General features: G+C 59.5%; 1 protein-coding gene across 1 annotated transcript in view; it reads left to right on the top strand.

The window, feature by feature from the left end:
* The window catches only part of COL5A1 (collagen type V alpha 1 chain), a 148,730-nt gene that overhangs the window by 99,324 nt on the left and 24,960 nt on the right, over positions 1 to 24,446 (top strand). The window contains 20 exon segments of the mRNA XM_070455999.1: positions 176 to 283; positions 886 to 939; positions 3,862 to 3,915; positions 7,146 to 7,190; positions 7,319 to 7,372; positions 8,326 to 8,370; positions 8,854 to 8,907; positions 9,895 to 9,948; positions 12,756 to 12,809; positions 13,554 to 13,661; positions 15,301 to 15,390; positions 15,468 to 15,521; positions 16,748 to 16,855; positions 19,043 to 19,150; positions 20,106 to 20,159; positions 21,372 to 21,425; positions 21,522 to 21,629; positions 22,697 to 22,750; positions 22,848 to 22,955; positions 24,094 to 24,147. Of these exon segments, the coding sequence (XP_070312100.1) occupies positions 176 to 283; positions 886 to 939; positions 3,862 to 3,915; positions 7,146 to 7,190; positions 7,319 to 7,372; positions 8,326 to 8,370; positions 8,854 to 8,907; positions 9,895 to 9,948; positions 12,756 to 12,809; positions 13,554 to 13,661; positions 15,301 to 15,390; positions 15,468 to 15,521; positions 16,748 to 16,855; positions 19,043 to 19,150; positions 20,106 to 20,159; positions 21,372 to 21,425; positions 21,522 to 21,629; positions 22,697 to 22,750; positions 22,848 to 22,955; positions 24,094 to 24,147 (1,422 nt within the window).

Genomic DNA, 24,446 nt, shown 5'->3' on the forward strand with positions numbered 1-24,446 from the left:
CCGAGGGGCTGCGGCCGCTCAGCAATGCCTGGTCTCCCGGAGCCGGGCCGGGGCTCGGTCTGCTTGAGCCGGCCCAGCGACGCTTGCCACCCACCCCTCACTCCCAGACGGTGGGGGCAGCCCCACGGACCGCAGTCTGTGGGCGATACCCTCATCTCCTCCTTCTGACCTGCAGGGAGAGATCGGCCCACCTGGTCCCAGAGGGGAGGACGGTCCTGAAGGCCCCAAGGGGCGAGGTGGTCCAAACGGCGACCCGGGTCCTCTGGGACCCCCTGGGGAGAAGGTACGTGATGCGGGAGCTGGGCCGCTTCCGGGCACCAGCCCTCCCGACGGCCCGGGGCGTTCAGGCGCCCTGGGTGGGGCCAGTGTGCGTCCTGCTGGGCCACCTCACCGCTCCTGGGGGGATTCCCTCCTCTGGCTTAGCTCCTGACTGAGCTCAGGGCTGGTATCCGGGGCTCCTGACAGCTGCTCTTAGACATGTGGGGGGGCCGCCCCCTCATCTCACTCTCCCACCCCCTACCCCAGCCCCCGCACAGGAACCGGCTCAGAAGTAGCCGAAACACCCCACCCTGTCCGGCCCCAAGGCTGGGGCGCTCCGACAGAAGGATTGAGCAAAACCCCACAGACAGAGAGCGCTTTTCCCGCACGCGGGGCATCAGCCTCCACCTGTTGGCTTCGGCAGGGGTGTCCACTCCTGCTCGAGGGGCCTTGCTCCAAACCATGCAGGGATTCTGGGGGAGACACTATCCCAGGAGGACAGGCAGGCTCTCTCTGGAGGCCATGGAGACCGCACCCTGCTCCAGTCCCTCTGCTGACACTCGCCGGCTTCCTCTCTGTTCCAAGCAGGGCCAGCCGGCTCGTGACGCACCTCCTTTCTCTCCGCAGGGCAAACTCGGAGTCCCAGGACTGCCAGGCTACCCAGGAAGACAGGGGCCAAAGGTAACGTACAGGCTGGTGAGGCCTGACCACGGGCGTCTGCCCGCCCTGCACGTCCTCGCACACCTGCCCCCCGCAGCGGCCCTGACAGAGCAGGAGGTCACGGGGCCGTGCCCGGCTCCGCCCCACTCACAGCCTTCTGCAGTGACTTGGCTGAGTCAGGAGGAGGGCCCGGGAGAATTAGGTGAGCCTTTCAGAGAGGCGACCACCCAGCAGATCCTGGGCTGCACCTCCAGTCCCCCCGGCCTCTCAGGGACCTGGTGCACTGGTTTCTCCACACCCAGAGCTGTGTACCTCCCTCAGAGTTAATTCTCCCTGGAAATTCAGAGGTTATTTGCTCGTAACTGAGCGTAAAAGAAAGACGAAAACTTTCTTATATGAAATCATCTTTTATGTTATGTGAAACAGCTCCTTGAGGCTTTGCAAATCACTTAAACCATTTTTTCTGTCTCACCTTTTATTATTCATGGTTCTTCCTTAAAAATTTGCCAGCTGCCTGCACTAGAGATGTAATTAACAGCAAAAGAGAACTCACAGACCTGTCAGGTTTGTGTCTGTGCATCTTGCCCTCCTCCGGCTTCAAGCCTCCGGACGCCCTCCTTGGTAGGAGAGGCAGGGTCCGCGGGCTGGGCTGCAGCTCTCGGTGTCCCCACGCAGCTGATGGCAGTGCCAACAGCAGTCCTCCCTGGGGAGCAGCACGTTTCCCCCCGGGTGGGTGAGCCCACAGCCGCCACTCGGGAGGGAATCATCTGCCATGAAACAGTTTTGCTTCATGTCTGTTAGCGACGTGCCTACTGACCGTGGTGCTGGCCGCTGCATTTGTGCAGAGAGACCCTGATGGACACGTTTCCTCTTCTGAAATGCGTGTCCATTTGGTGGGGGGAGGGAAAGAAAGGAGGAGTTTGGGAGAGACGAGGTGGGGGGTATAGATCAAGTTCAGGCAGCTTTTTGTGAAGGCAGAGGGAGAACCCTGAAGCTGCTTGGGCAGTTTGGACGGTCCTGGGGGCAGAGACCCCGCTCCTGAGCCGAGAGCCGTGAAGCCAGCACCCGTGGTTTTCCCGCCACAGAGCTCGGTCCAGTCTCCTCCTTGTATCCGCAGGCGGCACACGGGTGGGTTGGCCAAGCTGAGCCCCTTGGCAGAGGTAGCATCAGTAAACTTGTCCTGGTCTAGGCATACATTCAGGTCAAGGTTTTAAGTCAGGTGGAGGGTAGAGACGGACTCAGGAAATGCTTTAGACAGGGTCAGCGGGAGCTCACATAGTAGGTGTTTGGATGTTTGTCCAATCAAAGCTCTTAAGTGCTTACCTGCCTGTGTGTACCTTGTAAAGTTCTAGAATTAAAAGAGCCATGCGATGCCGTGGTTGGTGCATAAATTTGCATTCATTTTTGACTTTGTAAGCTGCCATGCTTTATTTAGAGGTGTTCTGAGAAGATAAAACATGACAACAAGGCGCAAAAAGCAAATGTCACAAATGTGAGATTCACACGTCTCCCCCAGTTAATCGTGGGTACATGCTCTTTTCTCCCAAAACACCAGTGTTTTGCAGACATGGGTGTGAGAGGAGGGTGTGGAGAGAGGGAGGAAGGGGAAGCACAGTTAAGATTTAGTTCTGATTTTTAGATTTGGAGTCTGTGAGATGCTCAGGAAATACTGGAGAGGTGGGTGGTGGGTGGGTAGGTTGATGGGTGGTTTGTTGGATGGATGGATGGATGGTGGGTGGGTGGATGGATGGATGGATGGTGGGTGGGTGGATGGATGGTGGATGGATGGTGGGTGGGTAGATGGATGGATGGTGGATGATGGATGGTGGATGGTGGATAGATGAGTGGATGATGGGTGGGTGGGTAGATAGGTGGACTATGGATGGATGGATGGTGGGTGGGTGGTGGGGGGATAGATGGATGGATGGGCAGGTGGTAGAGGGATGGGGGGATGGAGGGATGGGTGGTGGATGGTGGATGGATGGGTGGGTGGGTGGTACCTGGGTAGGTGGGTGGATTGGGGGATGGTGGATGGATGGGGGGATGATGGATGGGGGGATGGATGGGTGGGTGGTGGGGGGATGGATGGATGGATGGATGGTGCATGGGTAGTGGGTAGATGGATGGATGGTGGGTGGTGGATGGTGGGTAGATGGGTGGATGGAGGCATGGGTGGTGGGAGGATGGGTGGATGGGTGGGTGAGTGGTGCTTGGGTAGGTGGGTGGATGGGGGGATGGTGGATGGATGGATGGGTGGGTGGTGGGGGGATGGATGGATGGATGGTTGGTGCATGGGTAGTGGGTAGATGGATGGATGGTGGATGGATGGATGGTGGGTAGAGGGGTGGATGGAGGCATGGGTGGTGGGAGGATGGGTGGATGGGTGGGTGGTGCTTGGGTAGGTGGGTGGATGGGGGGATGGTGGATGGATGGATGGGTGGGTGGTGGGGGGATGGACAGATGGATGGTTGGTGCATGGGTAGTGGGTAGATGGATGGATGGTGGGTGGTGGATGGATGGATGGTGGGTGGTGGATGGTGGGTGGTGGATGGTGGGTAGAGGGGTGGATGGAGGCATGGGTGGTGGGAGGATGGGTGGATGGGTGGGTGGGTGGTGCTTGGGTAGGTGGGTGGATGGGGGGATGGTGGATGGATGGATGGGTGGGTGGTGGGGGGATGGATGGATGGATGGTTGGTGCATGGGTAGTGGGTAGATGGATGGATGGTGGATGGATGGATGGTGGGTAGAGGGGTGGATGGAGGCATGGGTGGTGGGAGGATGGGTGGACGGGTGGTGGGCGGTGGGCGGCTGGGTGGCGAGTGGTGGGTGGTGGTGGGGAGTCTCCCGGGGCTGAGGGCTCTGGCAGCCCGTCCCCGGCTGCACCGGCACACAGCTGTCCCTGCCCAGGCGCTCAGGCTTCTTCCCTCGTGGACTCTCTTGCAGGGTTCCATCGGATTTCCTGGATTTCCTGGCGCCAACGGAGAAAAGGGCGGCAGGGTAAGGACGGCCTGGCCTCTGCCCAGGCAGCTTGTTCTGCTGCCTCGGTGTTTAGCGAGTCGGTTCTCCAGCAGACCCTGTTTATTTCTCACCCACTTTGCTGCCAGAACTGCTTTCCGGAACAACTGACCTTAAGTCTTTACACTAAGCGCTGGTGACTCTCGGAACGCTGGGCCGGGCGGGAGTGCGGTAGATCAGGCAGCCGGCCAGAGAGGGAGGCGTGTGGAGGACACAGCGCTTTCTCACACTTGCCGCGATCGCAGCCGCTCTCGGGTCACTGGCGAAACCCAGACTCTTCCCTTGCAGCTCAAGTGACTCGTTTTAAAAGGCGGGGAAGGGCCCTTGCTCTGCGCTGATGTCTCAGCGAGTCCCTCGTCCAGGGTCCAGGTGCCCCCCATCTTCCCGGGCTGCCGCCGACACTGGACACCCTCCGGGGGGCAGCGGGCCTGGCTTCCCTCCGTTGTCATCGAGTGCGAAGGTGATCCGAGGGCCTAGGCTGGGGGGCCGTCCCCCCAGCCTCGCCAGCCCAGGCCCTCCGGCGGGAACTGCCTTGAGACCTGCTTAGGGGCACCACACAGCGTGGCCTGAGCAACTGCTCCCGGCTGAACGGGATCAAAAGGTCCTCTTGGGCCTTTGGACTCTGAGCAGCCTTGAGCAAAGGCGTGTGGAGTGTGCAGGGCAGGCCTGGGCCAGTCCTCCCTGCCCAGACGGACAGGCTGCCCCCGCTGAGGGGTCACTCCAACCACCGTTGCTGTCTTTGAGCTGACACTGTGATCTCTTGAAAGCACGGGGGAAGACCTAAAGCCAACCAAAGTCCACATAAATGGACGTGTTTGCCAGACTCAGAAAAGAGAAAACGGGGCTTCTTGAGTGCAGGTCGACCGCATGCCAAGGGGAGACCCTGATCTGTGTGTGTCGGTGTCTGGACGTGTCTACACATATTTCTATCTATGTCGTGTCTGTAGTTACATCTGTCCGTGTGTCTGCCCCCCACCTGCCTACCTATCTGTCTCGTTCCTCCTGGTGGGGACAGTCTGACTAGCGTCTTGGGGAAAGGCAGTCACTCGTGGAAAGTAGTCCAGGGTCTCTAAAAGCAGAGGAACCTCGGCAGCCCCGGTGCTCGAGAACAGGGCCTTGCACACCACGTTGCCGAGAGAATCCCCAGGAGGGGCCACGACAACTAACAGGGGCCTGAGATGTGACTGCCGCCCCTTTGCATGGAGGAGCCGGGCTGGGGACGCCGTGGAGGCCTGATCGTGGCCCTGGGACCAGCACTCCGCCCCGAGCCCTGCTCCCCTCTCCCGCTCCTCAGCCGCCCCACCCCTGAGCTGAGAAGGCTGGGCAGGTGCCCAGACGCCCCCGGCCCCCACAGGCCGTTGTTCCAGGGCATTGGCAGGCGGGTCACCGAGGTCATCACTGCAGAAGGGTGGCTGGAAAGCAGGGGGCCTCGGACCGGGGCCTTGCTCCTGGTCTGAGAGTCTGACTTGGTTCCCGGGACCTGAAGCCTGGACACCTCGAGGAAACCGTCTACTTCGGGGTTTATGCAGATGCATCTGGGGGCTGGGATACTGGACGTGACGGTGGCGTGTGTGCTGACACGTGTGTGCCCCCGTGTGCGGGCTGCCTGAGAGCCAGCAGGTGTTCGTCCGTCTGCCTCGTCCTGGCCTCTCTGGAGGGGCTGGTTGGGTTGGCGGACCACTGGCTGGGAGGTCCGTGTGCAGCTGGCTGTCACGTGACCAGCTGATGGCTTGTCCCTGTCACTGGCCTGCACCCTGGTCCAAGTCGGGGTCCCTGCCAGACTGGCTTGGGAAGAGCCATCCCCTTAGCAACGCTACCAGCAATCGGAAGCTTCCATCACCAGCTTAGGGCATCTCGACTTTAGCGAGGCCAGTTCTGGGAGGGCCCCTGCTTCCCCTGCAAGGCCACGCGGACAGGCGCTCACAGGAGATTCTCTGAGGAGGCCATGCGTGGGGCATCTTCTGTCCAGCGGCCTCCATCGCCAGGATGCAGACTCTGGCTTCATTTACGAGGAAACCTGGGAAGCCTGGTGTCGCCTGGGAGGCCAACAGAATCCAAGGCTGAGGCTGGGCAGTTTGTTTAGGTTGGAACCAAGAGCTGGTCAGGCTGCAAGATCAGAACTGTGATCCAGGCCGTGCTGTTGGACGGAGGCTTGGCATGAGCTGACATGCCTTCTGGACTCACCCGCAGACGCCAGGAGTCACCCGGAGTGGCCACGGTCTCCCGCTGGTGGGAGCCCGTCGGTTGAAAAAAAGCAGATGTTTCATTAATTCTCGTCGGCAAATATTTATTTGAAGCCAAGAGATACTGCCGCCTAATGAAAGCAGTGAGACCAGCGTGCATTGTTTAAAAGCATCATAATTACCTCATCATCATAAACGGTTTTATTAAATTCCTTTCAAAAAGGGAGGATCTGGAAAGCAGTTTCGGTTCTGGCAGCAAATGAGTGAAAGATGGTGAGAGGAGATGTATCAGGTGGCCCTTAGCAATGCAGATCCATCTTGGGCTTTGTCGTTAGAAACCGGGAAAAAAAATAACTCCGGAAAATGAATGGAGACGCAGTGGAGATGTAGGGCCCCGATCAATCCGTTACTTGCACGCGTGTAGGTAAACTGCACTTAGAGCTATTATGTCTTTGCTTTGGGGAAAAAAAATTGCAGTGCATTTGTTTTCCGTGGTTTGGAAAATGCAAAACAACGGAGAGAAGGAGTCTAAATTCTATTAGAAGAGAAGCAAATGACTCTGGGATGTATGATTTATATATTAAATTGCAAGTTTGTTTGTCTGCAGAGCCTGTTGAAAATTTAATGGCTAATATCCTTAACTGTAGCGGAAGTAAATTATGTATGAAAGGGGTTGACTTTCTCCTCTTGTAATAATGATCCCCCCCCCCCCCACTGCTGTGAGAGATGAAGAGGAAAGGTTGGAGGAGGGGGAGGCGGGGGGAGTGAGTGCTTTGAGGGGAGGAAACCAGAGAAGAGAGGTAAACACCCCTCATGTGGCAGAGGGAGCCAGGGTTTCAGAAGACCCTCGTGCAGACGCGTGAAGCTGTGTGCATTGCCCGAGCGGTGCCGCCTGCCACCCTAACACGTCTGCCTTTAAAGCCAAGATGAGGGGGTGGGTCTTTCTAGCTTGACTTCCAGCAGTCTCTGCATCACCCAGGCAGTGGCTGGCGTGCCACGTGACTGACCAACACCCTTCTCTGATTGCAGGGCACCCCTGGGAAGCCGGGACCACGGGGGCAGCGAGGCCCGACGGTAACCTTGGGTGGAGGGCGGCCTCCAGGCTGGGCGTGGGTGGTGGGGCGCCTGCCTGTTGGGAGCGGGGATGAAGGTGTTGTGCACGCAGGGTTGGGGCCCACCTGTCTTCTCTTCCGTCTGTCCAGGGCCCACGAGGTGAAAGAGGCCCGCGGGGCATCACCGGGAAGCCTGGCCCCAAGGTGCGTGTGCGGTCTCCTCTGCGGCCCCGGCCTGACCCCGAGTTCTTGATGCTGTCCACCCCCACAGAGGGGGCCCCATGGCCTTCTCCACTGCAAAAAATAAAAGAATGAAAGAAGATTTCTTGGGGGTATTTAAGAAGGAGCTGGTTGAGTTAGGTGAGGTCGAATCACAGAGGCCACCTGGGGCCACCGCAGCGTGGAGGTCAGGCCCAGCCAGGCTTTGGACCAATGTCCCCCCAGCTGTGATGGGGAGGCCTCGTTTCTCTTCTTGGAGAAGGCTTTGGAAGAGACATCTTGCCGGAATTCTAAAGAAAGTTCTTTCCGCCCCTGCAAGAGCCCAGGCCCGCCTCTAAGGTCTCTTCTCCCGCCCTGGGGCCTTGACACCGACTCTTCCAGTCGGCGTGGAAGCAGACCTCAGCCAGGCAGCAGGCCGTCCTGTCCTGGGCTGTGCAGGGCGTGATCCCACTGCACTTTGCTGCGAAAGAGATGGGCCCGCGGCTGGCCGAGGTGGAGAGCCAGGCAGGGGCACAGCTGGCCCGGGGGCTGCCCGAGCCCCTCCATGACGAGCTCTGGGCCCAGTCACGCTCCCAGGAGGCTGACTTCACGCTCGGCTGTTGCCTGCTGTTGGGTGGGCCCCGGGACGCAGGCTGTGTCCCGTGTCCCCGTGAGCGTTGGCCCCTGGTGGGAGCCTGGCCTTTGTCCCAGGGCAGCAGCGCGTTCTCCTGGGAGCATCCCAGCTCCGGCAAGGCCGGCTCGGTGTGTGCAGAGGCGAGAACCGCCCGAGGCTCACGCTCTGCTCCGTTCGGAGGATCAGGCGGGGTGACTCCAGAGGGCGCAGGGGCGCTAGGCGGTTCTGCACCTGTGATGATGTCATGGGCCAGTCTTTCCATCAAAAATAGTAATGACAGAAATAGTAATGATAAACTCTTCTTGCTCTTTCCTTGCCTTCCCAGGGCAACTCTGGAGGCGATGGCCCGGCCGGTCCTCCAGGTGAACGGGTAAGCACCTGGACACGTCCAGGACGCCCCGGGAGCATCTGCAGGAGAGCTGCCTGCCCTCAGCGGCCCCCAGCATGTCTTCCTGGGTGGGTGGGGCAGAGCACAGCCCGCCTTCCACCCTGGAGAAGGAGGGTGGTTCCTGAAACCCAGAGGTGGCTTGGAGGTGGCCTTCCCTGGGAGTAAAGTCTTTTCTGTTGGTTGGAGGTGGTGACCCCATCCCCTTGGCCCTGGCCTTGGGGTTTGGGGTGGGGGGGTGGCTGAGTTGTCAGGAAACTGAGTCCTGGGCCCCCCGCTGCCCCGAGGGACCTTCTTGTGTGACTGGACTTCCTTTTCACATCGGTGAGAGCAGGGCTGGAAAGAGCTTTTCAGAAGTCATGAGGAGCAGGGCTAACCATGCCTGTGCTCAGAGATCTGGTGGTGGGGCTGCTGGGCCCACGTGCTGGGGAGATGTCTGTCCTCATACCAGCTGTTGTCTGTCCCCAGGGACCCAACGGACCCCAAGGACCCACGGGGTTCCCTGGACCAAAGGGCCCCCCGGTGAGTACCGCATTTTCCCTGTGGGGCCGGCCCAGGGTGTCCCGGAGATGCTGGTCCTTCCCCAGGGCTCCGGCCTCCAGGCAGCAGGCTCGGGGAGGGAGGCCAGCCCAGGAGCTCTGGCTGGAGGGGCAGCTTTGGGGCGCGTGGAGCCCTCTGTCATCCAGACCATCACAACTGTCCAGTCGGCCCTGAGACAGTGTGGTATTGCCGCCAGGGCAAATGGCCACAAGCCCAGCCCCTCAAAACCACAGAAACGCGTTTTCTCCCTGTCCGGAGGCCAGAGCCTGGACTCCAGGAGTCAGGGTCCGATTTTTCCCCCGGAGGCCTCTCCCAGCCCCCGGCCTCCCGGGCTTGTGGACCCTCACACCCACCTCCGCCTGCATCTTCGCCTGGCCTTCTCCTCTCTTCTCTGTCTCACGTTCTCTGTCTCTACCCACTGGTCCCTGGATGAGGGCCCAGCGTAACCCAGCCAGACCTCACCTTGACCTGATCCCGTCTGCGGTGACCTTGTTCCCAAATGAGGCCAGGGTCGCAGCTTCCGGGGGTTAAGACCTCAGCCTATTGTTTCTGGTGGTGGTGGGGAAAGGCATGGCTCAGCTCGCAACAGATAACACTGTATTTCCTCTGAGAAGGAAAATGCCCTAATCACAGGAGTTGCTGCTTATCGGGACTCTCGTGGGCACGGGGGTTAGGAAGGGGCTCAACCTCTACACTGCACGGACCTGGGCCCAGTGCCTCCCGCACTCGGGCCTCAGGGCAGCTGATGCCTTGGCTTCTCCCCGTGGGTGACGACAGTGACCTCCGGGTGGATGTGAGGGTTCAAGGGGGCGGTGCCCAGACCCCGGGCGCCCAGCAGTGCTTGTCACTATGACTTGGCCATCATCACCTTGGAAATGAAATGGTAGCTTTTGTCCCCTGGGGTGGCACGAAGCCCTGAAGGTGCACGTCTCGGAATGAGATGACGCTTCCTTTCTTTGTTTTCTGCAGGGGCCCCCAGGCAAGGACGGGCTCCCGGGACACCCCGGACAGCGAGGCGAGACGGTGAGTGTGGGCAGGGCCGGGGGATGTGGGCGCCGCGACCTTCGCTGCTGGTCGGCTCAGGCAGGGCTGAGGTTCCACCTTGGGAAGCCCCCCGAGAGCCGGCTGGCTCCTGTGGCTGCGGGATGCGGCCTGTCTGGACGGAGTTCCACGGCCTCCAAGTCGCCCCTTGGCCTCTGTGTGTGAGGGTAGGTGTTGGCTTCAAGCCGTCCTGGCCAGACTGGCCCAAGGTCACACGTGCAACTATCATGACGCCAAGAAAACCTAGAGCAGTGGCCTCCGCCTCCTCCGGGAGGGTCCGAGAGCGGCCCAGCGCACACCACGCGTGTCTGAACTGGATGCTCCTTGGGAAGGTCCTCATTTCCAGCTTGTCCGGTTACTTTTTGCCGCCCCCAGCCCTGTTCGTCCCAGCCCTTCTGGCTTCGGGGGGACAGTAGGGGGCCAGATGGCTCCCCCCGAGTCCCCTTTTCAGTAAGGGGGACGGGTGGCCGGTCGGGTTGGAGTTTGGGCCCTTGGCTGTGCTCAGGGCCAGCGTCTCTGCTGTTACATGCTCACCTTGGCCTTGCCCTGACCTGTAGCAGTATCCGCGACAGTCTTCGACAGCTGGACTTAATGGACGCCTACGTTTTTTAGTTCTAGAAAAGCCATTGGGATCACTTCCTGGTCCCAGGAGCCGCAGGGGATTCAACCGTGCTTCATGCTGTGTCCCCTCCAGGCCTGTCCCTGGGAAGGGTGTGGGCACAACAGTGACCTTGGGCATCCCCGCTCTGGATAGTTGGGGTTTACAGTGCTTAGTGACCTCCTGGCCGCCATGGTGGTGGAGGGTGGCCCACGAGAAGGCCCCTTGTGTCTGCATCTGGTGTCTGTGTGGTCAGAGACCTCTGACGGACTCTCCCGGGAGGAGCCGTCCCCTCGTGAAGTGAGATCCCTTGCAGCACACTTAATAGGTTCTTGGTGCCGCTTAAAAACATCCCCGTGTCCCTTTCTGGCTCACAGTGATGAAGCATCTTCTAAATGTGCCGTCCTGGCGTTCTCCCTGGTGCTCAGTGGCCGATAAACAGAGTTTACTTTGGTCTTTTGTTTATGGAGAAAAATTAAAACTCCCCCAGCTTTGCAGATTTTTCTCTAATGCTTTCCTGAGCAGACCAGACGGAAGGTTTCTCATCTCACAGTGTGCGCTGTCCCCTCTGCCTTCTTCTGGGAAGAAGCTGGCAGAGTGATTAAGCCGCTTGTTTGCTGGGAAAGTAGGACAGGTTCTTCCCCCCCCCCCCCCCCCCCCCGCCACGCCTGGCTGCCCCCAGAGACGCAGGGGAATGCCCATCTGGACCCGCCTGGGGGTGTTGCGTCCTCCAGGGGTCAGTCCAGATGACCTGCAGAGAGGTCCTCCTTGGGGTGTTGACCTGTGCTTTCGTTAGAGAACTGGAAGCTCCTAAACGCAAGCCTAGAGCCAGCTTGTCACAGGGGGCTAGAGACGAATCCCGGCCTCAGCTGGTGTGGGCGTCCCCCCAGTGGACCACACGTCAGGCCTTCCTTGCCCTCGCGTGGGCACTGCTGCCCAGCCCCCCGAGCAGGGGTGACGCCTTCCATCTGTCCAGCGTGCCTTGTTTCTGACCCTGTAGAGGCTGCTGGCCTTGCGGCTAAGATCTAGTATAATACAGGGGCTTTAAGCTGGCCTGGTGGTAAAGAATCCGCCTGCCGAGGCTGGAGGCACAAGAGATGCAGGTTCGATCCCTGGGTCGGGAAGATCCCCTGGAGTAGTAAATGGCTATCCATTCCAGTACTCTTTCTGGAAAATTCCATGGATGGGGAAACTGGTGGGCTACAGTCCATGGGGTCACCAAGAGTCGACACGGCTGAGCACACACAGGCCGCCTGCGGGGACACTGCTTCGGCCGCGGCCGTGTCAGCCCGTGCGTGCAGCTCCGCTGGGCCTAAAGAGGGAGCCCTCCCAGACTCTGCCTGAAGCCCCCTCTGCTCTGGGTCTGCACGGTCCAGCGGCCGAGCGTCAAGGGTCCCTCAGCTGCACACTCGCTGGCTGTCGTGGGGTGGGGCAGAGGCCCTTGCCTGTCAGCCCCATGGGCAGCTGGCCTTAAATGAGCCGCTTCCCTCTCCGGACGCTGTAGAGTTTCCACTGAAAGCCTCCCGGGCATAGCATCTGCACGTCTTCCCCAGCGTCACGTGGCACCTGCAGATGGCATCTTGTCTGCACGTGCTGAGCTCCGTGGATGTGCCGGAAATTAAACCCGCGGTGCTCTGCCGTCAGCTTCGCCTCTGGGGGAGAGCATGTGCAGAGCAGCCAGGCGGCCGGGTCCGTGCCAGCGAGTGGAGCAGAAACGAGCGATTCCTGTTGAGTCGAGCTAAGAATACCTCCCAGCTGCCGCACTGTGGAAGTGGCAGGTCCCCGCTGCGTCCAGATTTTAATAACACCGCCTGTCCTGCCCCAGGGCCTTGGCGACACCAGCAGGACAGTCCCCTCAAAGTCGCTAATGAGCTCCAGCCCCTACGTGGCTCCCGAGTCTAGTTTCCAGTGGCTGTGACACCAAGTCTGCTCAGAAAGTGGACGCTTAGTGATGTGAGGAAGATGAGCAGTTACAGAGTGTATTTCTCAGCGCAGCAGGGTGATGGAAGCAGCTAGTGAAAGGAACCTGTCTCGTTTCCTGACCTTCCTAAATTCATGCAAAGTAGAACAAGAGAAATGGCCTTTTTAAATGAGTTCTGGGACATCCACTGTTTTGGGGTGGGGTGGGGGCTGGGGGTGAGCTTCTGTTGGCCGCTTCAGCCGTCTCAGCAGGCTGACTCTCTGTTTGCAGGGTTTCCAAGGCAAGACCGGCCCTCCAGGCCCCCCCGGTGTGGTCGGCCCTCAGGTGAGACACAGCCCCCGCTGGCATCTCTGGTCGTCCCGGGTTCCCGTCCATTCGGGAGAGACCGTCACGCTCGGGGCAGAAGATCCCCACATCCTCAGGGTGCGGGTGCAGCCAGGGGGCGTCACAAGGCCTGGAGCGCTTGTTCGGAGGTGCTTTCCCTGCAGCAGAGCAGGTGCAGAGGGGGAGTGATCGCGTGACGCCGACCAGGCAGGCAGAGCCAGGGGGCCGCCCTGTGGGCAGCTCAGCCCTGGGGCTCCACGCAGCCTGACTTCCCTCCCTGGATCCAGTGCCCAGGGCTACCATTCTAACCTTGGATCTGTGCGAGAATGGGCTTGCAGGCTCAGGGCCGCCAAGCGGGGTGCAGTCACCTTGCTTCCCAGAAAGTCTGCGCCTAACGTGGCGGTAAATAAGATACTGACCCAGGAAACGAGTGTGCGCCCCCCGCCCTTCCCCGCACAGGGGTTCCCCCCGAGGCTCAGGAAGCGCAGGCCCTGCTGGCTCCATCGGGGACGACACGCAGGACCACGGTGAGGGCCTGGCAGCGGCTGGTGAACACACGCCCAGGAGCGCTTTGCTCTTGCTCGGCTTTTACAGAAGGAGACCTTCCAAGGAAGGCGGCGGTCTGGTGGGCTCGCAGTGGCCCTTCACCTCTGCAACCAGCCTGTCCTTAGACTGGGGCAGAGAAGTTTACTTTCTTGCGTGTCCCTGGAACATGTTTCCTGCTGACACGCTTTTTCTCTGCAGGGTCCCACCGGGGAAACTGGTCCCATGGGCGAGCGTGGTCACCCTGGACCCCCGGGCCCCCCCGGTGAACAGGGGCTCCCGGGCCTGGCCGGGAAAGAAGGGACAAAGGTGAGTGGCTGGGACCTCCGTCCCGGGCGGACTTTCCTGGGGATGGTTTCGGCCCTTGTTCTGTGTCTTTCCGTTGCTTTTCTCTGATGAATGGGTGATTCTCAAGCAGCTGCTTTTCATGCCAATGCACCCCCTCAGACCAGGGACTCAGCTCCTCTCTGCTCACTTGGAAGGAGGGCCTGAGCTGACCAGCTGGCCAGACAGAGATGATGGGACGCTTTGGACCACCTCTTCCCCAGGGCACCCGAAGTGGCCGCCCACCCATTCCCAGAAACAGACAGAACTCTGACACTTCATGTGTCTAAACTGAAGTTAGCGGAAAGTGACCCTTTAAAAAATTCTCCACTTTAAGACATGAAAAATTGTCATTCAGTCGCTAAGTCGTGTCCAACTCCTCGCGACTCCAGGGACTGCAGCATGCCAGGCTTCCCTGCCCTCCACCACCTCTCAAAATTTGCTCAAACTCATGTCCATTGAATTGGTGATGCTATCTAACCATCTCATCCTCTGCCACCCCCTTCTCCTTTTGCCTTCAATCTTTCTCACCATCAGGGTCTTTTCCAGTGAGTTGGCTTTTTGCATCAGGCCAAAGTATTGGAGTTTCAGCTTCAGCATCAGTCCTTCCAATAAATATTCAGGGTTGATTTCCTTTAGGATTGACTCGTTTGATCTCCTCGCAGTCCAAGAGACTCTCAAGAGTCCTCTCCAGCACCACAATTTGAAAGCATCAGTGAAAGAATAAATAATAAAAAAATCCATCCCCAGACTGGGTGCCCCAAGCTGGTGGTCGTAACGTCCTGTGTTTTTGCATAAAGACGACTAGCCCGCCTCTTTCAGCTTTTCAGTGAGGGACTCAGGAGAGAGAAGTTCTCCAGCCCTTTTCGTGACCACGTACAGGAAAGTAACCTTGAAGAGTAACCAAGGAGCGAAAAGGTCACACACACGTATGTGTGTGCAGCATGTATGATGGAGCACATACACACGTGCTTTTGTATATGTGTGTATGCTTGTACGTATATGTGTGTGTGTATAACGTAGAGACAGCCATTCAGCCATAAAGAGAGCTAGCTGAGTTTGTAAAGGACACCCCTACACTCCCACGTGGGACCCCAGAGGAAGTCCTAGAAGACATCACAGCCTTAGTGAACTTCAGGGAAGGTCCATGGTCAGACAGGGAATCCTTTCAGCAAACGTGGTTCAGGCTCGAGACGAGTGTCTTGAGTGGTGAGTCCATTTCGGGCAAAGCTTCCAATGCTTTGGCCATGGAGTTCTTCACCTGAGCCAGTTTTACGAGGATCCCTGGGTACACGAGAAGCCCTCAGCCCCGCTCAGGCTGCCGCGGCCCCGAAGGATGCGGTGGGGAGCAGGACTCCACGGATCGTGAGTCGGTCCCCACACCATACGCGGGGCCAGCTGGCTGTGCAGGCTCCCAGGTGTGAGCTTGGGCCATGCTCCAGCGCCCAGACCCATCAACCAGTGAAGCAAGTCAAGACCCAGAGGTTCCTTTTAAAGCCGTGACCCCGGGAAGCCCCACTCCAGCCCAGGTCCCGAGTGGATCTAGAAGACCAGGCCCCGCCTGGCTCCCCGTCCACCTGGGCCGTGGGCATCGCTCGAAGCTGACCTGTGACTCCGATTCCAGGGTGACCCTGGCCCTGCCGGCCTTCCTGGGAAAGATGGTCCCCCCGGGCTGCGAGGCTTCCCTGGAGACCGAGGACTTCCTGGTCCAGTGGTGAGTGAGAGGTCCGCTGGGGGATGGTTGGGTGTCCACCCTCCACAGTGCCCTGTTCACACCTTGTTGCTTTGCAGGGGGCGCTTGGACTGAAAGGCAGTGAAGGCCCCCCCGGCCCACCAGGCCCCGCGGTGAGTGTTCTGGCTCCGCACTAAGCCTCTCCTCCACTCTCCTCCAAGCCTGCTCTGCAGAAGGGCAGGTCCCGGGGCCGGGGAGCATGCACACCGGCCCTGGTGGTCCCCCGGGGGTCCTGGGAAGGCTGTGCTGGAGGAGGTGGGTTTGGGATGGATGTGGCCAGAACGTGACGAAGGCCCGGGGAGGGGCCGTGCTGTGTGAGGGAACTCAGAAGGCCGAGAGTGTGGACCAGGCCTGAGTGGGCCCCCCGAGCCCGTGGAGGTGCTCAGCGCGGGTCCAGGACTGGAGCAGACCGGACGGGCACACGCAGCTCCAGCCCCCGAGCCAGGCCGTCCACACCCCCAAGGCCGCTCAGAGCACAGGTGACCCAGCAGAGGCAGGGGCCCGGCCCCCAGAGCCGGGCTGTTTCCTTAAGTGCTCCCTCCCAACCGTGAGATTCAGCTACCCGAAGCCTAAAGATTCAGACCTTTGAGACCCCGGGCTGTGGTCTGGGGGACTCCGGGGCCACGTGAGGCTGTGCCCACGGACCCGCGTTCTTATCTGACTCTATAGGAACGTGACATCTGCTTCACTTCCCCCTTAAAACAGGGCCCATCCAACAGCCCCCGCTCATCTGCTCAGATGGGGGGCTACAGGAGCGGCCCCGGCCCCGGGCTGGGTTTGGGGGTGGACCATGAAACGACACCCCACCCCGAGTTAGGGGCCGTTTGAGGGGGGATGATGGGGAAGGCAGGAGGAAGTGAGGTGAAAAGTTGTCTTCCTTCTGATAAAGGTCGGGAACAGGGTTCCTCCCGGGCAATCGGGGTCCCTCAGTGCTGGACCCCTAGAGTTAGTCCAGGTGCCCACCTGTCAGTGCTGGCCCAGGGCCAGAGCCTCCCCCATAAAACGGACAGCGTGGAGCAGCCGGGCAGCCAGGGAGCACCCCGGGGGCAGGCGGAGCCCACAGGTCTGAGTAGGTGCCAGGGTCCCAGAAGAGGCCCCTCCAGGCCGGGACTTACAGAGGAGGTGTCCTCGGACGCTCTGCAGGGATTCGGAATTGTGGGAGGGGCTCAGAGACAGCCTCAAGTGCTAGGCCCGATAGTTTGTGCTCACACAGGGCACTGGGGAGCTATGGCGGGCTCTAGAGTGAGGGGGTGCGTGGTATGATGGTGTGGGGCTTCAGGAAGTTGCACCCACGCAGCTGGAGAGCCTTTGAAATAAACCACTTTCTTGCCTCGCCCAGGGATCTCCAGGGGAGAGAGGCCCAGCCGGTGCTGCCGGGCCCATCGGAATTCCAGGGAGACCCGGCCCCCAGGGGCCCCCCGGGCCGGCTGGGGAGAAAGGCGCGCCTGTGAGTACTGCCCTGGAGGAGCTTGGTCCCTGCCCTGGGCTGTCCTCCTGGGCGTCTCCCTGGGGTCTGTGGGGGGGGTGGGTGCTGAAGTTTGCGATGTGTGCCTGGCTGTCACGGTTGAGGTCCAAGGGCTGCCAGATGCTTCCCCAGAGTGGTCTGAGCTGGAGGGGCGCTCGGGGAGTGTCCGGGCCAGGCTCCCTGGTCAGGCCTGCGCGTCTGTGCCCTGGGACATGCAGGCCAGGGCCGGGGGTGGGGGTGCGTGGAGACTCTGTCCAAACGTGGCCTGGGGCCCGGCCCAAGAGGATGGTCAGTGTAGGGGCAAGGTGGGTATTTGGGGGGTGCTTGCTGTGTGGGTCTGGGGGCAGGTGTGGAGAAGAGAAGGGACAGGCAACCTGATGAGAAGATAAGCAACCCCTTCCCAGACCCCTGACAGCCGACGCCTCACACCTGCCGAGCCCGTGTGACTGCCCCCGCCCAGAGGCTTTATGAGCACTTGGGGCGGAGGCCGGTCTGGCGTCTCGGCTTCCATGAAGGGGGTTAGAGACCCTTCCTGTCTAGACAGACGTGCCCTGGGAAGCTGACTGCCAGTCAGTGTCTGCCCCAGTGTCTCCCCGAACGCCCCTTCCTGCCCAGACGAACCCTCACCCTAGTCACATTTGATGTGTGCCTCATGATTGTGCAGACGCCCACCTGCCCTCACATTCAGTTGGCCATGGAGACAAAGATTCCAGCTCAGAGCTCCCTTCCAAATTCCGAATCTCAGAAGTCTGAGGTCCACGGGGACAGGCTACCTGGATGATGTCCCACTGAGTGAAGACACCTGTGAGGATTGAGTTCTGTTAGAGAGGGTGGTTTTCCTCATGGGTTTCCCACGGCTCGACGGTAGCAATAGGGCCCTGGTTGCCTTCCCGGCCGAGAAGTCCGCACGGGAACCACGCTGCACATGTGGGTGCCTGGCCGACCTGTCCGGCACATCATCGGCGGTTCTGAGGTGTCCGGTCTGTCCCCTGGGAGGTGTCCAGTCTGTCCCCTGGGCCCGTAGGACGCAGAGCCCCCAGGATTCTGCCCGAGCCCCGTCTCCTTCGGGCGCTCAGCGCACATAGCCCATACACGGCACGCAGAGCCCGGCAGACGTGGCTTGGGTTCGTTGTTTCAGGAGAGTCGGGGCTTGAGCAGAGACCCCCCAGGGTGGCACCGTCTGTGACAAGCTCGTCACGTTTGCAGCACAGCCGCCCGAGGAGAAAAGGCCGAGCAGAGGTCAGGTGTCATGTCAGCAGGAAGACTCTACCCGAGCCACAGTCTGCCTGGGCCTGTTCTGGCTTAACTGAGGAAGGGCCTTTGCGGGGGATCTCAGTCGAGGAGCAGGGCGTGAATGTGCCGCAGGACAGGGAAAAGGGTGCAGGAAGGGATGCGGGCGCGGCGAGACCTGCCAGGGACCGGGAGACGGCTCGCTTTCCTGTCCGCCTCCCCTCCCGGTTCCATTCCCGGTTCTGTCGAGAGACGGGGATCCTGGTTTGGGTGAGAAGGTGCCAGCCACTCACAGCCACACGTGGCTGGTAACATAGAGCAAGAACTCGGTAAGGGTCATTGGGATAAGCAAGGGGACCGTTAGGAAAGTGAACCAAAACTGTGAGGAGAGGAGGATGGGTGTGTGCGTGTGTGCACATGTGTGTGCACATGTGTGTGCGTGCGCACACGTGTGTGCATGTGCGTGTGTGTGCCCATGTGTGTGTGCGCGTGTGTGTGTGCAGGTGCTTTTGCTCCTGCTCGGGGGGCATGGGGGGTGGTATTAGTAGAAAATTGTGAGAATGAGCAAGTTGGCCAGAGCCAGAGCTCAGACGCCCTGGCCACTGACTCAGGCGATCGCCCACCTGGACCCGGAATCGGGTTGCCCTGGTGAGCATCCGGCTCTACTGCTTACGAATGAGCCTCTGTTCCCCATCTGGGAGAGAGTAGGCCCTCCCAGGATGGGTGAGGGTTAACCACGGAGGTGCACGGGTCCGGTGATACAGGACTGGACTCGAAGCCGCCGCTGGCACGTCTGGCAGATCCGTGAGGACCTGGGGGGTGCTCCCTCCCCAGGAGCCGCCCGCTTCCCGCCTGTGGGTCTCTCGCCAGGGGATGCGCTGCTGGAGGATGTTCACACGATGGAGCTGCCTTTGAACAGTGATCCCCTCTCCTCTCTAGGGCGAGAAAGGTCCACAAGGCCCAGCTGGCCGAGACGGTCTGCAGGGTCCCGTGGGGCTCCCCGGTCCCGCTGGCCCTGTGGGCCCCCCTGGTGAAGACGGAGACAAGGTAAGAATTTGGAGAAGCCCCCACCCCGTCTTGGAACCCTGCATGGCCCAGCTTGGCCGGCGTCTGCAGGTCGGAGCTGGACGGGGTTCCTTTTAAACCAAGGGACGCAGGCGCTGTAGGGGCTCTGGGGACAGAGGGACCCCGTACTGTGCATCCGGTGCTCTTGGTGTTAGCAGATGATTTTGGAATAGCTCCCAAACAGCGGTAACAGATGAGGTCTCTGACATGCTCGAGGGGACTCAGGCAGTGCTTTCTTCTTGTGTAGTTTTGATGTCATCAAAGACATTTCTGTAGCAGCCAGAGCAAGGAGAAGTACTCTAAAGCATTTCAGATTCCAAATCTGTGGAGCCGAGTTTAATGAGGTTTTACTCAGTACCTATTTTTAAATGTCTCCACTGGAATCATCAAGGCCCCCTTTCGCTAGGAATATGCTTTATAATCTGATGCTGTTACTGTAGCATTGTATTCTCCACTTAATGAAATCAGAGGAATTCAGCTCTCTGGTTTAGCTCCCCGTTTGTGAGAACTCTCCAGTGACATTTCCGACTTGTATCACCTCTGCAGTGTTGACGCCTGGCCTCTCAGGGTGGAAGACAGCCCGGCATAGCAGAAGCACTGAGGGTTTTTAATAGTTCTGGAGGCATAGTGATTGAGTTCTTTATTACACTGTCCTGTCATCCTATTTGACGAAGTAAATATTTCCATTATGATTTTTTGCCACACTTTCAAATCTACTACAATCCCGCAAAGTGTAAAATCAAGGTCTTATCTCTTCCAGCTCTCTTATTAAAGAGGAAATCAAATTAATATATGGAAATGTTACATCTTAGGAAAGTTAGAGGTCCCCCTGGAGAGGAAATGGTTCTTACTCTCTGAGAAAAATTAATTAACAGGGAGCAGAGAACGTGCAAGCAGTCACTGGGCCCTCTGACGGGTCTTTCCCGTTTCCCCACAGGGAGAGATTGGGGAGCCGGGACAGAAGGGGAGCAAGGGAGACAAAGGCGAACAGGTAAGGGGCCCCTGGGGCAGCCGCGGCTCAGGGCCATGTGCTCGGCTCGGGGCACTGTCCTCACTGGCATTAACCACCCTTACGAGGGAACCAGGCTTCCCTGGTAACTCAGTGGTGGAGAATCTGCCTGCAATGCAGGACATGCAACAGGAGCCACAGGTTCAATCCCTGGGTCGGGAAGACCCCCTGGAGGAGTGAACAGGTTCCCACTCCAGTCTTCTTCCCTGGAGAATCCCATGGACGGAGGAGCCTGGTGGGCTACAGTCCATGCGGTCGCAAAGAGTCAGGCACGACTGAGCGACTCATCACCAATGAGATATGAACATTCACACCTGTAACCAATGGGAACCCGGTCTTGGGCTTTCCCCCCGTTGAAATCTTGTGTGCATGCCTGTGTGCACGTGTGTGTGCGTGCACAGGTATGTGTTAGACGTCTGTGTGTTTGTAACACACATCTGTAAGTGAATCCCTTATTACCAGATGAATAGGAAGCCCTCACAGAATTTGTGAAGTAAAGCAGATGGAGTGTGTTTGTCCTCGAGGTGTTTGGTCCCACGGACATAGTCACCGCCTCTCAGCGCCAAGGGCCGCGGAATATTCCAGCAGCAGCAGCACCCTGACCAAATGCCTCTTAATTTTCCCTAAAAAAAATTCTGCTGAGAAATACTAGTGCATTCTTGCACAAGCCGTGTCACATGACTGCGGCTCCTCTCTGGGGCCGCGGAAGGAGGCCTGCGCTGCGGACTTCTTCGCCGGCGTGTGTGTTCCCAGGCGGGCAGGGACTGCATCCCTGCTGGTCGGGACGGTCAGGCTCCCCGCACAGCGCGGCCTCTCCCCCACGCTCCCTGGGCCAACAGTGGAACGTGCTTGGGGGCGGCGTTGGGCGCCAGGCGTGGCCTTCAGAGTCAGGCCCTTGCTCAGCCGTGCAGGAGCCCCTGACTCATTTCTGAACGGGGTCTCCGCGGCCTGAGTCACGGGTGTGTGACGGGGCTGAGGCGGTGCACAGGGGCCTCTGGCACTGTCAGCACGGCCACCCCGCCGCCCGCTACCGCGCATGCTCAGGGCTGGACCCCAGGCCTCTCGCCTTCCAGAGCTGCAGCCTGGCCGGGGCGGGCCCCGCGTGGGCAGGGCCCAGATGAGCTGGGCCTCCGGCCCCCATGCCCAGCGGCCTCAGCGGCGACTCAGGAAGCCACCACCTCTCTCTTCCCACAGGGTCCCCCAGGGCCTACAGGACCCCAAGGCCCCATCGGACAGCCAGGCCCCTCCGTGAGTATCCGCGGCTAACTGCCCTCGGAGACGCCGACCCCTCGAGCTGCCGTGGTCCCGTTCTGGTCCTCAGCACGCCCATCCGTCTCCCCGCAGGGAGCCGACGGCGAGCCGGGACCTCGGGGCCAGCAGGGCCTCTTTGGGCAGAAAGGCGACGAAGGTCCGAGAGGTTTCCCTGGGCCTCCGGGCCCCGTGGGGCTGCAGGTAACAGCGGAGTTGGCACAATGATTGGGTTGATTTCCCCGCATCTTTGCTGTGTCCCGCCCCGCCCTCACACCTCCTCCCCTGCCCTCCCCTCCTGCTCCCTCCCTTCTTGACGTACATACACCATCCATACTGTGTGTAAAATAGGTAGCTAATGAGAACCTACTGTATAGCTCAGGGAACCCTGCTCTAAGCTCTCTATGACCTAACTGGGAAGTGAGTCAAAAAAAGAGGGGATATGTGTATGCACAGAGCTGATTCAGTTTGCTGTACCGTCGAATCTAACGTGACGTTGCAAAGCAACTGCAGGCCAATAAAAATTTTTAAAAATGGGGTTACTAAGGAGAGTTGCATGGGCTCCTCCACACACCTGAAGAGCTGTGAATTTGCAGAAATCCAGACACACACACATTCGCCTCTCTTATCCTGTGACGTTTGTTTTCCTGCTAATTGTAGAAATGTTGGAAACTACTGATAGATTATTCGAAAAGGGAACCAGAATGGCTCCTGAGTGCATGGGAGTGCACACCGTCCAAGTGCCCGTGTGCAAACACACACACACACGCATGTGCATCGTTCCATTTGGTTTCCACAGAATCCGAGTCATGCTGCATGTATAGAACATTTTGACCAGGCTGTCCCGCTTCCTGTTAACATTCGGACCAGGCTGTCCTGCTTCCTGTTATGTTACAAGTCACGTCAAATGCCATTAAATATTCTTTGAACATGTCACCTTTTATTTACTTTTGAAAACATGGCTCTTAGTCACTGCCTGTGTCTCAGCATATGGAGGGGACATAATTGATTCCGGCAGCTCCCTGCTGGTGGCTCATTAGGCTTTGTTGTTTTATGGGACACTCGCAATAAGCACCTTGTCCATAAATCCTTGCCCACCTCTTGGACTCTCTCTGGGCTAGTTCTGAGACGGGATCTCGGAGCCATCCTCATGCGTAGCTGAAATGCACATCCCCGAGGCTTTTGGGGCGCTCAGCTGGGAGGCAGCGGAGGTTGGGGGGGCACTGGAGCCATGCCCACCGGCCGAATGTCTAATGGCCTCCTGTTCTCAGGGTCTGCCAGGACCTCCCGGAGAGAAGGGCGAGACGGGCGACGTGGGTCAGATGGTGAGTGGGACTGCTCACGGGGCGCAGGGCACAGTGGAGCTGGTGTTTGGGGGGGAGGCCTGCCTTTCCTCTGGGCTCAACGGCTCCCCTCCTCCAGGGTCCGCCAGGTCCCCCCGGCCCCCGAGGACCCTCCGGAGCTCCAGGTGCGGATGGGCCGCAAGGACCCCCCGGCGGAATAGGCAACCCCGGAGCCGTGGGAGAGAAGGTGACACACGCCCCGTGACTGTCCTGGCGCATGTGCGTGCGTGCGTGTGTGTGCGTGTGCATGTGGAGACACGCAGGTGCACTGCTGGGCTGTTCCTGCCACATGCATCTCAAACCTGGAGGACCGTGTGGTGGACCTGGGAGCCCCGCCCTCTGCCCAGCGCAGCCTGTGCGGGATTTCCCACAACGCGACCCCCAGCAAAGGCCACCACCCCCGCTCCGAGATTCGGCTCCAACAGCCGTGGCTGTCTGTCCTTGACGTGTGTAGTTGCTCCTGTCGCAACTCCTGTTTCCCTCAAGTCCTGTCATCTCACAGTCCCGGGTCCTCGTCATCTGATCCGGCTCATGCCAGATGCCTGAGCACAGTGGCTGTATGTGTGTGCACACGCGTGTACATGCCTTACACGTATGTGGGTGGTGGGCAAGACAGTGCCAGAGTCTGACTCCTCCTGGGCCCAGGAGTTCACACTATTTTAAAGCACCAATCCCAGCTTCTTGGGATAAAAGGAAGGAGATGGACACGAGCCCGTCCGTTTGCATTCCCTGCACACCTTCCAGAACTTTCTGCTGACGTCTGGCCATTCAGTTGAAACCAGTGTCCCATCGCTGCTCCCTTTTTATGATAGGAGAGTCACAGAGGAGCATGCCTGCTGAACCCACCCGTGACGGCGGGTGGCCTCTGGGGGGCCGCGTCTTCCCCCTGCCTGCTGCAGGGCGCGTCCCCCTCCTGCCCGCGACACCCCTCCCCCCACAACACCCCACCTCCGCCCGGCTCTGTCCCTCCAGCCGGCAAACCCAGGGCACTGTGCTGTTCTCCATCCGCCTCTGCCCGCTGTGCCCCCCTCACCTGGCCTCTCCCGACCATCCTCTGGAACTCCGGGAGCATCCCTTCCTGGGGAGAGCCATCTCTGACACCCCACGTTCTCTCCACGCCCCGCCCACGTGTGTCACTGCCAGCACTGTGTCCCTGGGCTCCTCACCTGTGTCTCCTCCAGGGCTGGGAGCTCCCAAGAGGACAGTGACCACTGTCCCACCCCCGTCCCCCCAGCCCACCCCACCCCTGCCCCGTGTCAGGGACGATTTGTGAATGCCTGGTGCTGGGACCTCTGCCCTCATTGCTGTTTGTGTTTCCTCCTTAGGGTGAACCTGGCGAAGCGGGAGAGCCTGGCCTTCCAGGTGAAGGGGGCCCCCCGGTGAGTGAGTGGGCTCTGGGGAGGGGTGGGATGTGGTGTGAAGAAGTGCCGGGTGGGAGGGTCCCACTCTACCTCAGTGTTCCCATCCATGAAATGGGAGTTGTGTCTCCCCTTGTGCCTCCCTCACAGGATTGCTGGAAAAAAGAGGGAGAGTGGTGGGGAGTGAATGTATGTGTGTGTGTGACTGTGCATGTGTATGTGTGTGTGAGCATGCGTGTTTGTGTGTGTGAGCATGCATGTATGTGTGTGACTGCATGTGTGTGAGCATGCGTCTATGAGTGTGCATGTATGTGTGTGCA

The sequence above is a fragment of the Odocoileus virginianus genome, chromosome 2 (assembly GCF_023699985.2).
Source record: "Odocoileus virginianus isolate 20LAN1187 ecotype Illinois chromosome 2, Ovbor_1.2, whole genome shotgun sequence".
Taxonomy (NCBI): domain Eukaryota; kingdom Metazoa; phylum Chordata; class Mammalia; order Artiodactyla; family Cervidae; genus Odocoileus; species Odocoileus virginianus.